Source organism: Parambassis ranga, chromosome 14 (genome assembly GCF_900634625.1).
Source record: "Parambassis ranga chromosome 14, fParRan2.1, whole genome shotgun sequence".
Lineage (NCBI taxonomy): Eukaryota > Metazoa > Chordata > Actinopteri > Ambassidae > Parambassis > Parambassis ranga.
Window position 1 is genome coordinate 1989591 of NC_041034.1, and position 19685 is coordinate 2009275.

General features: G+C 45.0%; 1 protein-coding gene across 1 annotated transcript in view; it reads left to right on the forward strand.

Moving 5' to 3' along the window:
• The first annotated feature begins 900 nt into the window (after positions 1-900).
• Positions 901-19685, forward strand: part of LOC114445785 (polypeptide N-acetylgalactosaminyltransferase 10-like) — a 67316-nt gene continuing 48531 nt past the window's right edge. The window contains exon 1 of the mRNA XM_028420996.1: positions 901-1336. Coding sequence (XP_028276797.1) covers positions 1178-1336 — 159 coding nt within the window. The 5' untranslated portion in view covers positions 901-1177. The remainder of the gene's footprint in view (positions 1337-19685) is intronic.

A 19685-nucleotide genomic window follows, 5' to 3' on the forward strand; every position in this document is an offset into this window, starting at 1 on the left:
GTCAAATTTGACACTGTTGTTCACTCGAGAATGAACTGATTTTAATTTGGTGCTCAGGGGTCAAAGGTCAGTGTGCGGCCATAGCGTTGGAATTTTTTTTTTAATACCATAATTATGACAAGATGTCGCCCGAGAGGTCAAAGGTCAAATTCACCGAGACATTGTCATGCAAAGGCAGTAACTCTGCCTCCAAATATCACAGCGGAGGTCGGCCGAGTCCAGACCTGCTGACTCAGAAAGTCCTGACTTATGACTCATATCATTATTATTTTAAACACACTAAACTCTTACGTGAAGCTTCCCCTCATTATTTTTTACTAGACAGTTCATCCACCTCTAGATTAATGATGTATGTCCATTTCTGTCATCAAACGTCTTTCCAATTATTAATGTTTCAGATCATAAGAAGCAACTGATTAATACACTAAACACTAAATCTTTTGTTCTTTTACCTCGTCCTATGTTTTTATAAAGTTCTATTACATTATGTCTGCGAAGACTCTTATTGATCCAGGTCATCAATGTCAAAGAGTTAAAATGGATCTTTTTCTAATTAGATTAAATTCATTAATTTTCTCTTCTGTGTTTGTCATTTTATTTACGTTGTGTTATGTTTGTACTAGTGTAGTGTACACTTTTATTTCTGCATTGTTGAAATTATTTATTATTATTTTTATTATTATTATTTTGGCTGATATAGCACATAGGTATCAATAAATTAAAGTGCAAACATTTTTTTTATATAAAAACTTTTTTTCTAGAAGTCTACCCGCCTGGAAACCTGCGTTCGTCTTTTTTCCGAGGTGCGTTTGAACGCAGCACATGTCGTCACTCGGTCAGCTAAACTTCGTGCAGACGTAGTTTCACTCTGCAGCTGTGATTACACACAGGAGAGGCGTCATTCATGTTCAACAGCGGCAAACATCCTTTAAAAAACACCCTGTATCCTCCTCTTCCTCCTCTTCTTCCTCCTCCTCCTCCTCCTCCTCTGGTTGTGATGCCTCTCTGCGCCCCCTAGCGGCGGAGCTCGCAGCCGCAGCAGCAGCAGCAGCAGCGTCACAGCGCCGGTCTCCGTCCCCACAGTCACAGTGAAAGTTGTCTCCGCTCGGGAAAGCGGAGGTTCGGCTTCTCTCCAGTTTGCGCCGCCGCTTCTTTCCACTCGCTTTCTGCCGGAGAGATGAGGCGGAAGGAGAAGAGGCTGCTGCAGCTCGCAGGGCTGCTGGTGGCGGCTCTCCTCTTCCTCCCCAACGTCGGACTGTGGTCTCTGTACAGGGACCGAGTCTTCGACAACTCGCCCGACACGGTGGACGGTCCGGGCGGCATCCCTCCGGTGCAGGTAAGAGAGGAGGCTGGGCCGTGTGTGTGTAGCCTGGGTGTTAGTCGGCTGTGTGGCGGTGTGTGACGGTAACCGTGAGGAAGACTTAGTTTGGATGTGCTGTTGAATGTCTGCACACTCTGCGCAGCCACATTCCCACGCTCGGTGTGTGTGTGTGTGTGTGTGTGATTCAGACCGTGTGTTAGCACCGTGTCCGCGCGGCAGGTCACTGGTTAACGCGGCCAGGACGCACAGGCAGCCACGTAGCTAACCCGGAGCTAACCCGGAGCTAACCCGGAGCTAAGTGTCGCTCCGAACTTCCCACACGGACTTCAGGAAGTTGTCAGTGCTGCGTTCACAGGTTGACGGGCGGCTGCGCGCAGCGTGCGTGGAGCGCGCACCGAGCCTCATGCGGTCATCGTGTCAGCGTGAAAGTTAAAGGGACACAGAGTCTGCGTGGAGCTGTGAGGACACTCAGTGTTTTAATCATATTTGGACTGGATCAGTTCTTATATTGATTAACTCAGATAAAATGTTTTTTTCTTTAACTGATAGATTTATTTAATTTCAATATTTAATTTGATAGAATAGAATATACTTTATTAATCCCTTTGGGAAGGTCCCTCAGGGAAATCTGGGATGAATCACCTCAGTATATTCTATACTGTATATAGATCTATCTATATATCTCATTTTTTTATTTTATTTTATTTATTTATTTTATTTTTTTGCACTTTTAACTAGATTTATTTTATTTTTCTTTTATTAATTAATATGTTAATTATTTTTTATTTCATTATTACATAGGGCTATAGAGACATTTTTTGTTTTGAATAAATATTTATTAAATTCTTAAATTATTATTACATTAAATTGTAATTGTAGTTTAATTATTAAATTAATCAATTAATACAATATTGCAGGACAAAGCGAGTTAATGGATAATAATATTTTTCAGGTTTAATTAATTACTTATTTTTGAAGTTGTTTTTAGTCACTTTAATGTACTAATGTATTTATATATTAGATATTTAGGTCATTTAGGACTTTATATTTTACATTTCAGTTTATATTTATTATTTGTCCTGTGAAAAGGCAATAATTAAATAGTTATTTATTTATTCAATTATGAGCTTGTGCCTGGTGTTTTGGTCTTAAGTTTACAATCATGATATTTCATTACAATCAGAAATCTCCAAAAAATAACATGTTTACAGACAAGAGTCAGTAAAACAAAGAGTTCTGTTCTGCTCAGCAGCAGGAAGCCATGACGTGAGCAGCAGTCACATGACCAGCGTTCAGAGAGTATCTGTCTGAGCGGCAGCTTTCTGCAGCTGACGTGATGAGTAAAAAAGTGCAAATAATCACATCTGTCTGTCGAAGGGCTCGGGTTGTAGAGGGGGTATAACTTCATAAGAAGTTTTTTGGCTTCCATTTTGTTGAGAGGTAGAAAATTGAAAGACCTCATGGAATCAGACCCAGTTTGGCAGAAAAAGGCAGAAAATCTGCTGAAAGGAGGCTTTTATACAGTGTATGTGTGTGTGTGTGTGTGTGTCTGTGTCTGTGTGTGTGTCTGTGTCTGTGTGTGATGGCGCCGTTTGTCCAGATCTAGAAAAGTTTGCAGTCGCACCTTTTATCATTAAGGAGTATAAATCTCTATAATGTCTTTGTAAACAATTATTTTCAGTTTATTGTATTTTTGATTGATTGATCGCTGATAAATCTCCATCAATCGTCCGCGGCGGCGTCTCGTTATCGGCGTCCACGCGGCTAATTTGCAGGCTGAATTGTGGAAATGATAAAGCCGGCTCATTCTGCACAGATCTCCTCCATGGATTACTTTTCCCTGGCTCCGGTTTGTGTTTGATATCTTAAATGACCACGAGATGTTATGAATAGGGATTAGAGGACTTCTGCCAGCAGGGAGAGCCTGTTTTATACCAGCAGACTGTGATAACAGCTGTCAGCCTCTCAGGCGGCGTGATAAGAAAACCACGGGCCGATAACGGAGGAGGCCACAAACACAGACTCACCTCTCCGCCTCCGGCCCCACCTCACATGCGGACCGGCAGGTTCCTCCAGTGGCTCCATCTTCTGCGTCACATGGTGTAAACTGTAATCATTCCACCGGCTCCTGAATGAGTATTTGGTAGCAGGAGCTGGCTCGGAGCTCCCCCGCCGTCACGCTGACATTAAGGTAATTTGCACGTCCTGCCTCTTATTAAAGGAGCCTGTTGAAGCAGAGGTGGCTCGGCCTCCTCCTTCCTGCTCCAGCAGCTCGGGTTAAGTGGAGGTCACAGAAGATGAAAGCAGCAGGTAGAACTAGAAGCGGTGCGGCTGCCCTGTTAACCACCTGATGGACTCAACAGGACCACAAAAGGCGAATGTGAAGCAGCATCTCCTCAGGATGCGGTCCAGAGCAGATGATCGGGGAGTTATGGTCCCAAGATCAGATGGAGTCAAGTGATTCTTGACTGAATGTGCTGCGTATTCATGAGGATGTGAAGTGTCAGAAACTTCAGCTCTACTAGTTTAAAAACCGATGAAGGGGGACCAAAAGGAGTCCAGCTACATCGGATAGTCTTTCAGTCACGTTCTTCTTTATGAAACCCAAACACTGCAGTTCCCCTTGCAGCCTCTAGGGGCTGGCTTCAAAAGTGAGTCAGTCCAGACCTCCATGTTTAACCCTTTCACTACTGTAATTGAAACAATTCGCCTTCTTTTTTTAACGGAACAGAAAATGTTCTTTGTATTAATTATTTTACAATATTTTGCAATGTGGTCATTACCGTAATGAATGTAATAGATCGAAAGAGCCGTTTCTCAGCTTTCAGAAACCGTTGAGATTTTTTCAATAGAACATAAGCAGAGCTGCGGTAGTTTGAACAGCGCATGTCAATTTCTGTCAGCTCCGTTTTTGAAGGGTTAAGTCAACTAGTCTCTGCTGAGGAAGCTGCGTCTTATGACATTTGCACAATCTTTGTATGTAATCCCTTTAAGGACTTTAATGTTGTATAATTATGGGCCAGACCTCTTTGTGGGTGCTGACTCACAGCGTGCACGTGCTGCTCACCCACCTCTTTGCTTGTTTTTGGATTAGGTTTAGGTGGAGTCAGATGTTGCCAACATGGTGGTGGTGGTGGTGGTGGTTGTAGCCTCCCACAGGGAGTCCAAACATCTCCTCCAGAGCCTCAGCAAAACCAATAAAAGCAGTTTATTGATCGTTAATCTTTGCTGTGATAATGCAGAAGTTTGTCCGGGTGTTCGGCACTTTGACTGCATGATAAATAGTTCAGTCGTTCAGATAACCGAGGCGCAGCCTGAGCAGGTAAACAAAGGCTTTCAGGCCAAACTTTCTTTGGAGGTCGGGTTCCATTTGTTTGGGGGGGGGGGGCTGGATATTCCTTCTGCTTAACTGGATGCGATCAGTTCTGATAAAAGTCCAGAAGATAAAGTGCACTGTTGGAAGGAAAGTTGGCCGAGATTCACGGCCCTGTCACAGAGGAATGAGAATCATACCGGCTTCTGTACACTGGAGGCTACATTTATGAGCCACACACTATAGGCTGGATTACTGTTCATTCATCACGGCGGGACCTTGTGCACTTCGCCTCTGACACACTCTGTGACACACACACACACACATATATACTGCTTTTTTACAGCCAGATGAAGGTCAGCCTGCGACAGTCTGCTCTTATTAATGAGCCGAGCTCAAAGTAAACAAGGACGTTTATGCAGATCATCTGAGGAAGAGGAGAAATCCCACCTGAAAGCAGATTAGAAATCCCTCATTCCTGCTTCTCTGAATAAACACCCCCAGTGCTGGGTTTGATTGGAATTCCCTGCTGTCTGCTTTTGATGCGTTCCTACCCCTGCAGGCACAATGCAAATCAGATATTTGTTTGACCCCTCTGTCCTCCAGGCCTCCCACGGGCCTCAGGAAACATCGGAAGTCTGACATTTGTCCTTTTAGGGGGGAAATAAACAAACCTTTGATGCTTTATTCCAAACGTTATTCAAACCCCTTTGAAGAAACGATGCTGGCTTCAACGGGGATGCAAGTGTGTGGAGACATAATGCGTTTCAGTGAAGCCTTTTAATGGAATCATTTCAATTTGAGCCCATTCATTTGAAATATTTACCACATTAAATTCATTTGAATTCAGTGAGGAGGTGTTCCGAGGTGCTCGACGATGGAGGGAGTGTTGACGTTGGTTTGCAAAGACAGAACTATTCGTCTCTTTCTCTCAAAAATTTGTTCAGAAATTAACCAAAAAACACTGACGAGAGACAAGATTCTGCTTAAAGTTGATATTTAGTTTTTTCCTTAATAAAAATTCACCAAAAATAAAACATTTGACCAAGTTTCTGTAAAAAGTAAAAAAACACTGACTTGCATATGACCAGCAATCACATGACCAAAATATTTTGATCAGAATCGGGTCAAATTCAGAATCGTGTTTGTTGCCATGTAAGTGAAGAGGATTCACATTACCAGGAATTTGCCTTAGTGATTGGTGAATACATAGAAATGTATAATAATTAACATGAAATAAGTTAAAACTAAGATAAAAAATAAGGTAAATAAGATGAAACAAGGACAAGTAAACAAGGTAAACAATGTAATCTAAATTCTTCTCTGACGGTCCTGGAATGCAAATCTTTGGCGATATGTAATCAAACAAACCTTTTACACATTCTACTTTCCTTAAAAATAATCAGAAATAATAATAAGAAATAATAATGCATTGGTCTTACATTGAGATGCATTATTCTTTCACACCACATTCACTCAGTGGCAGTGGTAAGCTACCAGTGATAGGCACAGCTCCCCAGGGGGAGACTGACGGAGACGTGGCTGCAAAGGTGCGCCTACGGCCTCTCCGACCACCGCCGATTCATTCATACGCATTCATACACCAGTGAGAGCACTGGAGGCAGGGTAAAGTGCCTTGCCCAAGGACACACAACGATGACTAGGGAGGAGCTGGGGTCGAACTTCCGACCTTCCAGTTATTAGACAACCCTGCTCTACCACTGAGCCACTGCTGCACTTTTTCGTGCAGCTAGGACGCCATGTTTGACTTCGTCCAGCAGTCACATGACGAGAAGAGAATTTGTCTGCTCAGCGGGCTTTACGGCTGATCCATGATTCTTTCCTTCTCTATGATGTAAAGAGTCAAAAAGATGTCGGCTGTAAGACAAGCTAATGTTTCCAGCGTTGTGCATGTGTTGTATTTCTGCTGTTACTTTGCCGGCTGAAGCAGAAAGAAGAATCTGACATTTTTCTTTAGCTGGATTCCAGGAAGTGGGCCAACTAAGACTAAATGTCCCAGATTCTGATGCCCCGGTGTGATCGTCTCCGGCAGCATCGAACTCTTTGACCTGCAGCTAGCTGTCTGCTTCCTCGCTGTTGCTATTCTGATAAACATTAAAGTTGAATAACAGTTTTAGCCCGTGGTCCTGTGAAAAATCCTCCCTCTCTGCTCTATTGACATTATGTGGGGGAGAGGGAATGATGTTTCATGCCAATAGCAAGCGGTGATTTCAGGGCGCCGCGGAACCTCCAGGCTGCGCCTACAGGAAATCTGAATCCAAAGTGCACTGAAGCTAAATTGAAATCGAATGGATTCAGACTGCCCTCACTTTAAAACGAACAGCACAGGACCAGCGTCCTCCTCCTCCTCCTCCTCCTCCTCCTCCTGCCACGTTATTGAAAAAGGAGGTAATTTCAGGCTGCAGTGGATTTCTTCATATGGCAGCAAACACGTGTAGGAAATGGAGGCTCTGTGCAATTAGGGAAATCACATCAGCTCTGTGAATCCTGTGAGGTTAAGAGCAATTAGAGAGGCTGTGAGAGCGGGATTAAGACAATTTAACATGGTTTGTGATAATTGTTGTGAGACATCATTATACAAGAGTTCAGCACACAGCTGCGTGTTAGCTTTTAGTGAAAAATAACAGTGTCTCTCTGCATCAGTGTTAATTGCTGAGCTCTTGAACGTGGCGAGCGTTGCTGAAACTCACTTTTGACCTTCGGTGCTTGCCGTAGTCTGTGTTTTCTTTGCAATTAGTGATCGTTATTTACATCCATTTTCAAACTGTTGACCTTTTTTCTCACTGTTGTTTTTTTTTTAGTTAAGTGTTGTCGTTGTGAGCCTAAGAGCCGCAAAAGTGAAGGCTGGAGCCGACAGAGGGTGTGCTGCTGCTGCTGCCGCCGCCATCTTGTCCGCACGCAAGTCAGAAACTCATCCCAATACTGGCAAAGAGGTGGAGCAGGCAGATGTATGTTGATGGACTCATTTTTGAAGCCGCCCTCTAGTGGCTACCTAAGGAAGTGCAGTTGTTTTGCTTCAGTTCTCGTTCTCAGTTGAATAAGTGATTAGTTTGTCATTTTAGCTGCTCAAACCTCACCCTTGTTCTTTGTTGTTTGTGTCTCTTATGATAGTATTTGTTGTAGCTGTGCTTTATTGGTTAAACAATTGAATAATCCTAAAATGATTTTAAATATTAAGGCAGAAAGTCCTGTGTAATAAAGAATGTAGCTGCTTTTTATCTCCACCCACCAGCCTCAGCTTTATTGACCTTTTATGCTGACATTTAAATTAACTAGGAAGTAGTATTTTGGTCTTATTTCTTGCTTAAGGCATAAGTTGAAAAAGCCTTAAATTGATTTACTTAAGATCTCTCATATTGAATAATATATTTTAGGTTTTCAGCTAGAGTTTATATGTCAATATAAAAGTTAAACAAAGCTGCTATGTCTGAAACATGGAAGTGACGTAACTGCAGTTCATCATGTGTCCACTTGAGGGTGTGTTCAAATATGACTGAAGGATCTGGCTTCTGTGAGGGCCACACGGCCACAGCAGGAGCAGCAGCAGCACGCCAACGCCTCAGATCAGCAGGTTGTGTGTTGTTGATGTGTTCATTCCATCCCAGCTGTAACAATTTAGACTCAAGAAACTCAAGTTTAAACGAGATTATTTAGATCCAGATCAGGAGGAGAGCTGTTAGCGTGGGTCCCGGATACTCTGAGCTGCAGGCTAGCTGTGCTGCATGACTGGGAAATGAGATTTTATCTTTAATGTGTTAAGCCTCTGGAAACGAGGGAGGCTGAGGGGTGAAAGTCATTTGCAAAGACAAGTGGAGTTCCTCGCTGCAGACTTAAGTCGCTGCACTTTATCACTCCGAGCTGAGAGGGGAGGGGAGGGGGGGTGACACAGCTCGGGAGTGAGCGGGTAAAAGAGGTGTTTGTTCACAGGCTGACTTTGTTGGGGAGCGTTTCCTCCCCAGGTTCTTCGCACAAGGCAGACGTTGACTCGCTGCTGGCTGCGGCACAGACTGAGCGCGTGCAGAAGCTGCTCTGTATGCCTGTCAGGGATCTGCTGGCCCAGATCAGCACGAGGAGCCAAATGAGGGACAGGTGCAGCCGACAGCCTGTGGATACAGAGCGAGGAGTCAGGCTTTTAATTACAGACACGTGGGTTATGAAGCCGCCTTTTTTTTATGTTCAGATGATTAAGTTAATCCCTGGATGCTAATTTAAGGGCAGCTCTGCTCCTGCTGAGCCTCGCAGAGAAGAAGACACACTCCCATGTCTAATGTTGAGTATATTAAGGTTTATTTTTTGGTTTGGACTATTTTCAGTGTCAGTCTGCTTTACGCACACACACACACACACACACACACACACACACACACACACACACACACACACACACACACACACACACACACTCTGACACAGGTTCAGAGAGTAACACTCTGTTTGTACAAGGGTTGGCTGATGAATCCACTTTTGTTCTGTGTGATGTATTTGATTACACCCAGCTCTGTCCACATGGAGACGAGCAGGCGTATCCGCAAAGTTGTTTATCATATAGGTGTTTTATCCACACGGATGAAACCGGGTCCCAGAGTGGATTTCAAAACGCCATTTCTATGTTTCTTAACTTGCACGTCTGCAGTGAGTGTGCACCAGTGTTTCCGCGGTCGCCAATTGATGGAATAACCAATAAGTAGCCAATGGGAAAAATTCAACATATTGCTCAACCCTAGTGTGTGTGTCTGTGTGTGTGAGTCCTGTCAGTGGACTTTGTGAACCGTTCCAACCCTTCATAATATGATCATATTGCTCGTGGAGCTGTAGTCTGTCCAGCTGCAGCCAGCAGTGATCCCACAATAACCAACAAGTTCACACTGGGGGATGTGATATGTCTGCATGAGACGTTGTAAAGGCATAATGTTGTTGCTGTAATTCCAGGATTTGGACCTTTTTCTTTTTGTATATTCCATTTTATTTATTAGCTGTGTTGTGTGTTTTGTTGTGTGGCCGTCATGCAACATCTGGTCAGAGACGTTTCCCCGTCAGCCTGCTGTCACTGGCTGCAGTCTGACCAGGAGTCAAGGAAGCTCAGGAGCCGAAAATAAAAGATCACATGGACATCACACACTTAAAGATTATTTGAACAAATGATGGATGGTTTGATCTTGAATTAGGCCACGCCCCCTGATCACTGAGGGGGAAATAAAACATTGTGTAGTCAGATCAAACTTCAGACCAATCTTCTTGTTGAAGAATGGATGAGGCGACGCTGCAGCAGCAGGTTCAGCTGTGCTTCCGTCCTTTATTAATAATCTATACATGATTGATAAGACTGTTGTTGTCTGTGATCAGTTTGATCAGTGAAGTGCACAAAAATGTGTCCTTTGGATACCAAAGCGTAGGTCCAGGTACCCATACAAAAAAAATCTAAACTACGGTATCTGGACGTCCCCTTACAGTCGTCTCAGCTGGGCAGTTGTTACCCTGAGTTTGTACCATGCGAGCAGACTTTGAATCCTCATTATCAGCTGCTAGTTATCAGGATGAAGGAGAAACTAAAGGTCACACAGTTAACTAAGGCCCCGTTCACACTGGAGAAAGTCATTCCAGCTAGAGTAGGATTGAGCCCAGACAGCCTTTAAGCTGGATGCGTTCAGACCTATTTTCAAATCTGGCTAGCACACAGTTGTGTCCGCACTCAATCCGGCTTCATCCAGCGTGCTTGCTGTCCTCCAAACCACTAGGTGGCGCCTCGTAATATGGCTAATAATGTGGCAAGCCGGATTCACTAGCCACATTTGCGTTCACACCTGAGCCACATTTGAGCCAATCCTGCTAGATCCACCTCTCGAGGGTGGATCTAGCCGGCTTGAAATCAAACTGGATTCAGCTGGATTGGAGGTGTTCACACTCGGAAAAAAACACATCTGGATTGATCTGGATGCGGCCAAATCCTGCTTAAGCCACATTTTTTCCCCAGTGTGAACGGGGCCTAATACTCCAGTTTGATTTCAATCTGGCTAGATCCACCCACGAGAGGTGGATCTAGCCAGATTGGCTCAAATGTGGCTCAGGTGTGAACGCAAATGTGGCAAGCGAATCTGGCTAGCGACATGCTATTTCCGGTTAGCGACGTGCTACTTCCGGTTCAAGGGGCGCGACACTGGACAAAACACCGCATGACGCACACGCGGTCCTACCGCAGCGTGAACGGACTCTGTATATTACGAGGCGCCACCTAGTGGTTTGGAGGACAGCAAACATGCTGGATGAAGCCGGATTGAGTGCGGACACAAGTGTGTGCTAGCCAGATTTGAAAATTGGTCTGAACGCATCCTGCTTAAAGGCTGTCTGGGCTCAATCCTACTCTAGCTGGAATGACTTTCTCCAGTGTGAACGGGGCCTAATGTTGCTCCTCAGCTGGACTCCGGTGCTGTCAAAGGTTCCTGATTAACTCTTAGAACAGAAAAGTGTGACTATTATTTTTTGTCTGGATCTTCTTCACGTTCTTTTAAAATACCAGCAGGGAGGAGGTTTCTCTTATTTCCCCCCTCTCGGTGTGTGTGCCGGTCCATCACACCTGACCTCTGCTGTCTCTCTCTCTCGGGGGGAAAAGGCAGTTTTTCTGCACAGATTCTTGTGTCTTCTTGCAGCGCTCTGCTCTCTGCATATACGATTAAAACAAGAAGCTGTGTGTGTGCACAGAACACAAAGCAGGATCTTTTCTTTTTTTTTATTAAACATGTCGCCTGGCTGCACAGCAGTAGAGATGAGTTGATAAGGCAAACTGCAGGCATGGCAGTTAAATCAGGCGAGCATCATTGGAACGGAGGACCAGTGTGAGTATCCAGAGCAGATGAAGCATTTTACCTGAGGCTGGCTGCTGCTTCTGTTTTAAATGAGCAGTGTTGTGGTGCGTTCACATGCTCCTCGGTACCATGGAGAATGGAGAATTGTGGAGGACTGTATAAAACACACACACACACTCCGCTGAGGTTGTCCAGGCTGAACGTTGATGTCAGCAGCCTGCTAACGTTACACCATGAGCCGTGAACATCCCTCACTTTGTTGGCCCTAACATTCTTCGTCCTCTCCTCTTCGCTCTCTGTGTGTTCTCCTGATTCTTCTTCTTCTGCTGCTGCATCCTCTGTCTTCTTTCTTCTCTTCCTCTTATTCTGTTGCTTCTGTTTTGTTTTCTGATGTTTCTTCTGCTGTTTTTTTGTCGGCATAATAACTCTCCTGTACACTTGGTGGAACATTTGAACCAGAGTTCCTGGTACGTCCGGACAAACGGCAGAATGAAGCATCCAGTCAGTCAGTAAACAGTGCAGACTCGCAGCCAGAGTTATCAATCAAACTAGCTAGAGGGTCATTATTTAAAAGCACAGAAGTTCAACGTGCTAATAAAAAGCCTGTGTTGGAGCCTGTGCTGTGCTGTAACTGCATGCCGGGTGCCCTCAGAATGAGATGTGTGAATGAACGTAGAGATGGTGATGAGGAGCGGAGCTGCTTCCTCGGCTGCACGTCAGCAGCTACTGATTGCGGCGCAGCTTTGTTCAACTTTTCCTCGCCCACGTTCCCGCAGTCGTGACTCAAACCACAGAGTTTCCAGGATGAAGCCTTTCTTCTCCCAGCGTCAGGTTACTGCCGTCCCGTCTCCCTGTGAAGTGCTCCTTTCATTTTTTTTGACACATCGTGGCGCAATAGATGTTTCCTTTAGTTCACAGCTTCAGAGGGAGGGTTTGAACTGAGGCAGCCGGTCTCGTTTTCTAGTCTTAAAGTACTTTTCAGCAAAAAAAAAAAACACACACTAGCACCACAGCATCACATCTGAACAGCTGTCTGAAGATTGACGTGTTGGAGAAATTGCTGCATTTTTTGCTCTGCTAGACCGTGGGTCTCTTACCAAGAAGCCTCTCGCAGGAACAGCAGGTGATGTCACTGTTAGAATTTATGTGGATTAGATGGCTGTCTCCATCTTGGATCACAGGAAATTACCTTTTTTTTGTTGGCATTGATTAGAGGAACAAGACGATGCGTGAAAATACAAGCTGTGCGAGTGGGCGAGAGGAAGAATGAGCTATGAATGTTGGGTTGTTTTTTTTGGATGAGCTGATGTAATGGAGGAGAAGTCCAGTTTAGTGTCAGCACCGCTGTCAGTCAAACAGCTGGTTCAGTGAATGCATCACTACGTGTTTGTTGTTTGCTTTTTTAAATAATTTAACATCTTTCCCGCTCGGACGTTCAGTCAGACAGAGTCAATTCAACCAATAGCTGTTCAGTGATGCTCTCCTGTAGGTTGTACTGATTGATCACATTGATAATGTGTGAGGCTGAACGTCTGGAACCAGGCAGAGTAACACCCCGAATCCCCAGCTCAGTGTTCACTGCAGTGTAACAGATATGGAAACACCTCCATCATGGCTACAGTCAGAGGGAGCTCACACGCGTCTGTGTGCAGAGGATCACAATGTAGAAATATCAAAACATGAATGAAATATCAATTTCTTTAACTTTATTTTTGGAGATTTTTTAAACATGTGGTCATAATTTAATCGATTTCCTGGTGGAACCTTTTTTTCCCACAAATGGTGCTTTCAAGTACCAACAGAAACTGTGTTTTAAAGCATGTGTGTGCCTGTGCTTTAAGACTCTGAGGATTGAATGAGACTCTCACTATCCGCTTATGTGTCAGAACAAACAACAGAACATCTGGAAGTGGTCTTGTAAATCTAAGCCTTTACACAAGCAGAAGTCCGTGCACAGCAGAGCGGCCTGGGAGCTGCTGGAGAACATTTTACAGGGAAGCCTTGGTCCGTGCATGGACAGGAGAGGGCTGGATACAAACCTTATGAAGAGAAACAGGAAGTCCCAGTGTTATGATATATTGTGTGATCCTGCACTGTTAGCATGTTTTTGCTACATGCTAATTTAGCTGCTTGGTGTCAGCTTTGTGTGAGAATAGTCCTCTCATCATGAACAAGGTAACCTTAATTCAGTGGCTGTCAAAGGCTGAGCCCATTGTGGGTGATAGATGACTTTGCCATCGCCACCATTCTTGTCCCCATCAGATTCTTTTATCATCAAGGTCACTGCTGAGAGAATGGGAGCTAAATGGAATTCACTGTGAAGGCATCATGGCGTTTCACCTATTGTCCCTTTGTGCAGCTGCTCTGTGTTAAACTGTTAAATATAATATGCCGTCACCTTGGAGGCTTTCCCTCCCCGCACTGCAATTAGCTGAAATAGTTGCGTATGATGCTGCTGGAATCCATAAATGTCACATTTTTAGAGCTGCATGGAAGCCTTCTAGGAAATCTGACACACACACACAGCTAATTGGTGAGTCACTTGTGTGTTAGTGGAAGTTTGCAATTGGTGTGACTGACACATGTGAATTAAGCTCATGATGAATATGTCATAAGGCTGCGAACGTCTCGCCTCCATTCCTGTCATAAGATTCCACCATGCTGCTGCTGAGGAGACTCAGGAGTGTCAGTAAGTTTCTAATTGTACTGGCAGCAGTTTAAACTGCTCTGAGGAGTCTGCGTACTTTTAATATGTGGTTGGGTGGATGTTTGAGGAGATGGGGAACAGCTCTGCATGGAGACTTTTTTAGGTTTAGCCCCTCAGTTGGTTCTTTTGTATCACACGGTGTGCTGGACTTAATGGACAGTCGCAGCAGGGACACCCAGGCTGAGAAATGAAGGCGAGTGAAGATATACTATTAGAGCTGGAATCACCACAGCTTCTGGCACCAGACCTGCCCTCCAATGGATCCTCATGAAAGGATTTAAAGTGTACTCATTCCAATTACAAGGCTTCAAACGAGTCGAGAGTCCTGTGCTGTATTTTGTCGTCAGGAGGAGCGGGTCGTTTAGATGCCTGCTGCCTTCCTAGGACGTGGATGAGGCTCCCTCCCCCTTTTGGAATCAAACCCTGATCCCCCGTCAGCAGTTGTCAGGCGCAGAACGTACCGCCGGAAGTTAAAAGGGCAGCTGTTCGAATGAGATGTCATCGCAGAGGGCCAGCGTTATCCTGAGTCACCAAAGCGGCTGAGGCAAATCCCCAGTTAGGGGCACAACCCCCACATGGATTTTGGATCTGATAAGGGCACCGAGGCCAGCGCTCGTTTGCATTTATTAGCTCTAGATTTGCCACAGTTATCCAAGTAACAGTAGAGCAAGCAAAGGAACCGTAACCCATGATTTAACAAGGCATTCACAGCTGGCTTCAAAAGTGAGTCAATCCTCATAGACCTCCATGTTAAAGCAGGTTTACAGCCTGGTACAGGAACTGTCCAAGTCTATTGTGTGACCACTGTATACAGGACAGGGTTTAGATATCAAAGTTGTTGACGTCACAGCCTCACAGCACGAGTTAGCATGGACGTTAGCTGACGTTAGATATATATGCAGCTAGCAGCTTTATTCAGCATCACAGAAATGAGTAAACAAAGATGTTTACTGACATTAGGTTATAGGGTTGGGTTGGTGATTGCTGATTTGTGCATGTGAAGAGTCCACATGCAGTGGACACCTCACAGACTTGAAAAGACTTGTCCACTGAAAACAGCTCCATTAATCAGCTGCACTGTTTCTGCACAGATAGCCTGCATCAGATGGCCTCTAAATGTGTTTAATGACGGATGTTAAATGTAAGAGTGGCTCAGGCGGCCGTGGAACATGTGAAAACGTGCAACTTAATCTTAAATCTGCTTCCGGTGTGCGTCCTCTTTGTTGCTCAGGTGAGGGGGTGCTTGTCGTGTTTGTGGCGGCCTGTCGTTGTGTTACGGGCTCACAAAGTGTTGCCTCTTCCTGCTTTGTTTTACACCGCGCTCTCATATTGGACCGCTGCACCCCGAGCTATCATCCGCTGGCCTGATTGTCCCCTCACTGACAAATGTAGATAATTGCCTTCCAGTGGAGCTGTAAAAGCTCTCCCTGCTGAGTGCATTGATTCGCTCTTCCTAACCAGCGGCAGGAAGAAGCAGCGCGCCTCCGGCTCTCGGGCGCTGCACTGCAGAAGCTTGGCGCAGCGCGGCGAAGCGGCCCTGTGGGTAGACGTATGCAGGGGATGGTAGCAGGATTAGGGCCACTGAGATAACTGATTTGCTGATCATTATGTAAGCCACATCTGTCCTCCGTCCCCTCAGCGGCACCATCCTGCCCACGCTGCCAAGCCCGGCAGCAACATGAAGAGATGAGCTCTGCTTACAGAGTGGAACCCAGGCGACGGGGCGAGGAAGGCAGAGGGGGGAGGTGAACACACTCCTGGCTGATGACGGGACTAAGAGTTCCGTTTGTATGATAAGAGACGAGTGACCGGCCAGAACAACAGCCTTTTCTGTTTTTTAATCATAGTCCGCTGTGAGACCTGTCCCCATCTGAATCGCTTCTTTTTTTCTCAGCACGCTGTTATTTAGATTTTATTTCCGGGCCGTCTGCTAATGGCTTCACTGCATCATCATCATCTTAATCATCCCTAATGGGCTCCTCTCTTTTATTGCCTTAATAAATGTTTGTAGGTTGCAGAGAAAATGGTTTTAAATTGCATTCTGTCTGGTAATAAAGAGGTCTGAGATTTCATTTCATTCCTGCTTGATAGAAGGAGACAGAAACATCACAGCGACGTGTCGGCGGAGGAATTAATAGTCACAGATCGTACCTTGACCCTGAACAAAGCCTGAGGGAAATGTTTCTGTTTAGCTACGCTAACAGAAGAAAAAGGATGCTCTTTGAACCTTTGTGCATCGTCTCCGTCATCAGATCAGATGTGATAATAAGATGTTTATTCTGATCATGGCCCCAATAACAATAAGCTACTAATTTAACATCCATCATTTCCTCTCCTCATACAATTTTATCCTTAACAGCACAAGTGAATCTGCCACACATCCTCAGTCTATCACCTTACAAAAAGCACTTGAATGCATCATGTGATCTGTCAAACAAAGCCAGAAATGCTGTCAACTGGCCAAATATAGACCAACAGCATGCTGTGTGCAGTGATCAATGGGCTCAAATCAAGTGGAAAAATGCACAGAGACCACTTCAGAGGGTTTACATCTGCTAAGATCCAGCTTTAGTTGGACTGTGATGTTTTTGTGGCGCTCATAAAGGAGCATCCTGATGAATTATGGGTTTCTTTTCTTTGGATTGATTCTGTTTTGTTTGCTGATAAACGTTGTGCCACTTAAACAAAGTCTGATAAATGTTTGGCAGCAGAGTGGGCCGCGATAAACACTGACTCACTGTTTCACTGCAGAATAAACATCCTGCTAGCGCTGAAGCTGTTCACAAAGCACGCAGAAAAATGGCCTGTGTTTGCCGTCTGTGTGTAATGCATCCAAGAACTAAGCACAGTTTCCTGCCTGCGGTAGGCAGAGAAGCAGCCATCTGTCATAGCCCTTTGTCCAAGTGCTCTGCTTGGTATCTGTGGTTGCAGCAGAGCAGTGGACGATAATGACTCCTGTTGGGAGATGAGAGGCCGTGTTGCTGGTGCCGCTGGGCTCGTCTTCCAGGGGAGGTCTCGGTGCCTCAATCCTAGCCTGGAGATCCTCGACTCGGGGCAGAGATTTCAAACATATCTGCAGTCAAAAACTCCCAGCTGCCTTTTCTATAACTGGCTGTTTTTACCGCCTGGAGCTCCTCCTCTTAATGGTGTCAAAAGACCTTTTTATTTTCTTTGCCAAGTTTTTTTCCTCCATTACACCTTCAGGATTTCTGTAAACCTGCTTTCAGTTGGAAAGAGGTTGCGGGACAGCCAGCGAGATGGACAGACTTTCCAGATGCTGTGCAGCCTTTTTTATCTTTAAGAACCAACTTTGCAGGTGATGACACGGTTCAGCAGTTGTAACTGGAGGAGGCGTAGGCTGGCGCTGCGTCGGTGCGGTTGTGTGGCGCTCTACCTTTAGCGTGTTGTTTGTGTGTGATGAGGCAGGACACAGTCAGGGGCAGATTGACTTGCCTGTGAAGTGCTGGAGGTGGAGGAGGAGCAGAGGGTGAGGTGAAACAGGCAAGGCAGGTAATTGTGTCTCTCGGGGTGGAGGTGGAGCTGCCTGTGATCTGACAAAACAGGAGGGAGAGGAAAAAAAAGAACAAAGTTTCCTCTTCTCTCGCTGAGCTTCTGTCGGCTTCCACAGAGGGGAGAGGAATCAGAAATGGAAGTATTGACCCAAGGTGGTCTGCCTCTTCTCCCTCGGAGGATGGATGGCCAGCTCTCTTCTTATCAGACACTCTGCTCTGCTGGTAATTCCAGTCTTTGCTCTGCTTCAATCAAAGCCGGTCCAGCATCACTCCAGAAACAAGGGGATGCTTTTTTTGTTCCCTATGAAATTCAGGCACCCAGAGCTACACGTCAAAGAGGCTTCTTTATATAACACAAAACCTCAAAGAAGTCTTTACAAACTCAGGAACATTTCAACTGTAGGAACATACACTCGCTTTACTTTTTACACCCGTCGATCAAGTCTTTGTGTAGTTTCGCTCATCTCTAACACTGTGCGATTTAAGGCTGTTGCAGACGAAAGACGAGCATCGTAGGAGAATTGTGGAGATATCTCTAGTCGTGGCTCTAAATCGGTGGTCTTACGTCGCACTGTGAGGCAGGTTCCACGGCATCTTGTGACCAAAGACAAGCTGAGAGAAAATGCCAGAAATTTAGGATGACTGTCTAACAGTGTGACAGCTGCTACGGCCCGTCACTCCGCATCCATGTCTTCTTCCTCCTGCTCCTCCTCCTCGCATGTTGACGTACGTCGTGTGATCGCCTGTGATTCATCGTACAATCTGCACGCATCAAACTTGATGTCGTACCAAAGTTTATTAGATCCTCGTCGCATAGTGTGTCATGTAGTGTGTCATGCAATGGTCTTGTGTAAATCGGCCATAAGAGAAATCCTGGTGGTTTTAAACTTCTTCTAGCTCGGTTGATTGAGTCCTCCCGGTAAAACCTCAAAGCTTTACAGCTGGGTTAACACTCTTGTCCTGATCTGCGTCTCACCACAGCTTTATAGTTGCAGCCCTTCAGAGGGTCCTTTACTTGATGAGTTTCAATTAAAAATACACTTTTTGTTTATTGTTATTGTTGCTTTCATGGGCAGAAATTGCACCCCTTAATGCAACTAGGAAGCCACGATTGACTGACCTGTGACCTGTCATGTGACAAAAAAATCAGGGAGTATTTGGCTGATCTGCAGACTTTGATGTGCAGAGCGGAAAGGAAAAAATAAGGCTGTAAAAAGCAAATATCTATAGGATGAGGATCTCCCATGTTGTTACCACAGTAAACATCTGTGGACACTTAGATATTAAACATACTGATTTCAGTTTATTTACGTTTTTGTGAAGGAAAATTCAACCACTTTTTGTTATTTTTTGGATTTTATGTCTAAATGTGTCATTCAGACGTGTTTGAGTCCTTTTCTGCTTGTAGCCATGATTGTGTTGTTTGTTTGAACAATGAGCACATGCTGAATAAAATTGTGACAGCAGAAGAAAAACCTGGATTCATACCAACCAGCATTTGTTGTTGTTTACATGGTTCTGTTGCAGAGCATGTATTTGTAAGCTTTGGATTTTTTTTGTTCTGGTGATCATTCATGTGTGACAGCGTGCAGCATTATCTGATCATGGTGCTGCTGAAGCTGAAGGACCACTCCTGAGCTGGTTTCTGCCACACATACTTGTTGGACTTCAGCTAAAGTAAAAACCAAGGGCAGTGGATTTTTCCCGTGATCCCGATCATAAAATAATCCTCAGTTTAATGATCAGATTTCATGAATAAAAACATCAGCCTGCCCTTGATTTAGAGCAGACCTCCAGACAGGCTTAGGGGGTGGACAGAGAAGGCCGAGAATGAAGAGATGGAGACCCACACTTTGATGATGTGTCTGTGGCGTGTAACGTCTCTACAACAGCTGCCGAGACTCTAAACCCACAGCAGCAGCAGCAGCAGCATCAATCTCGCTCTATCTGACCGAACAGCAAACATAATCTGCTGTTGGGCAGATTAGCAGAAGACCACAGCAGCATGGAA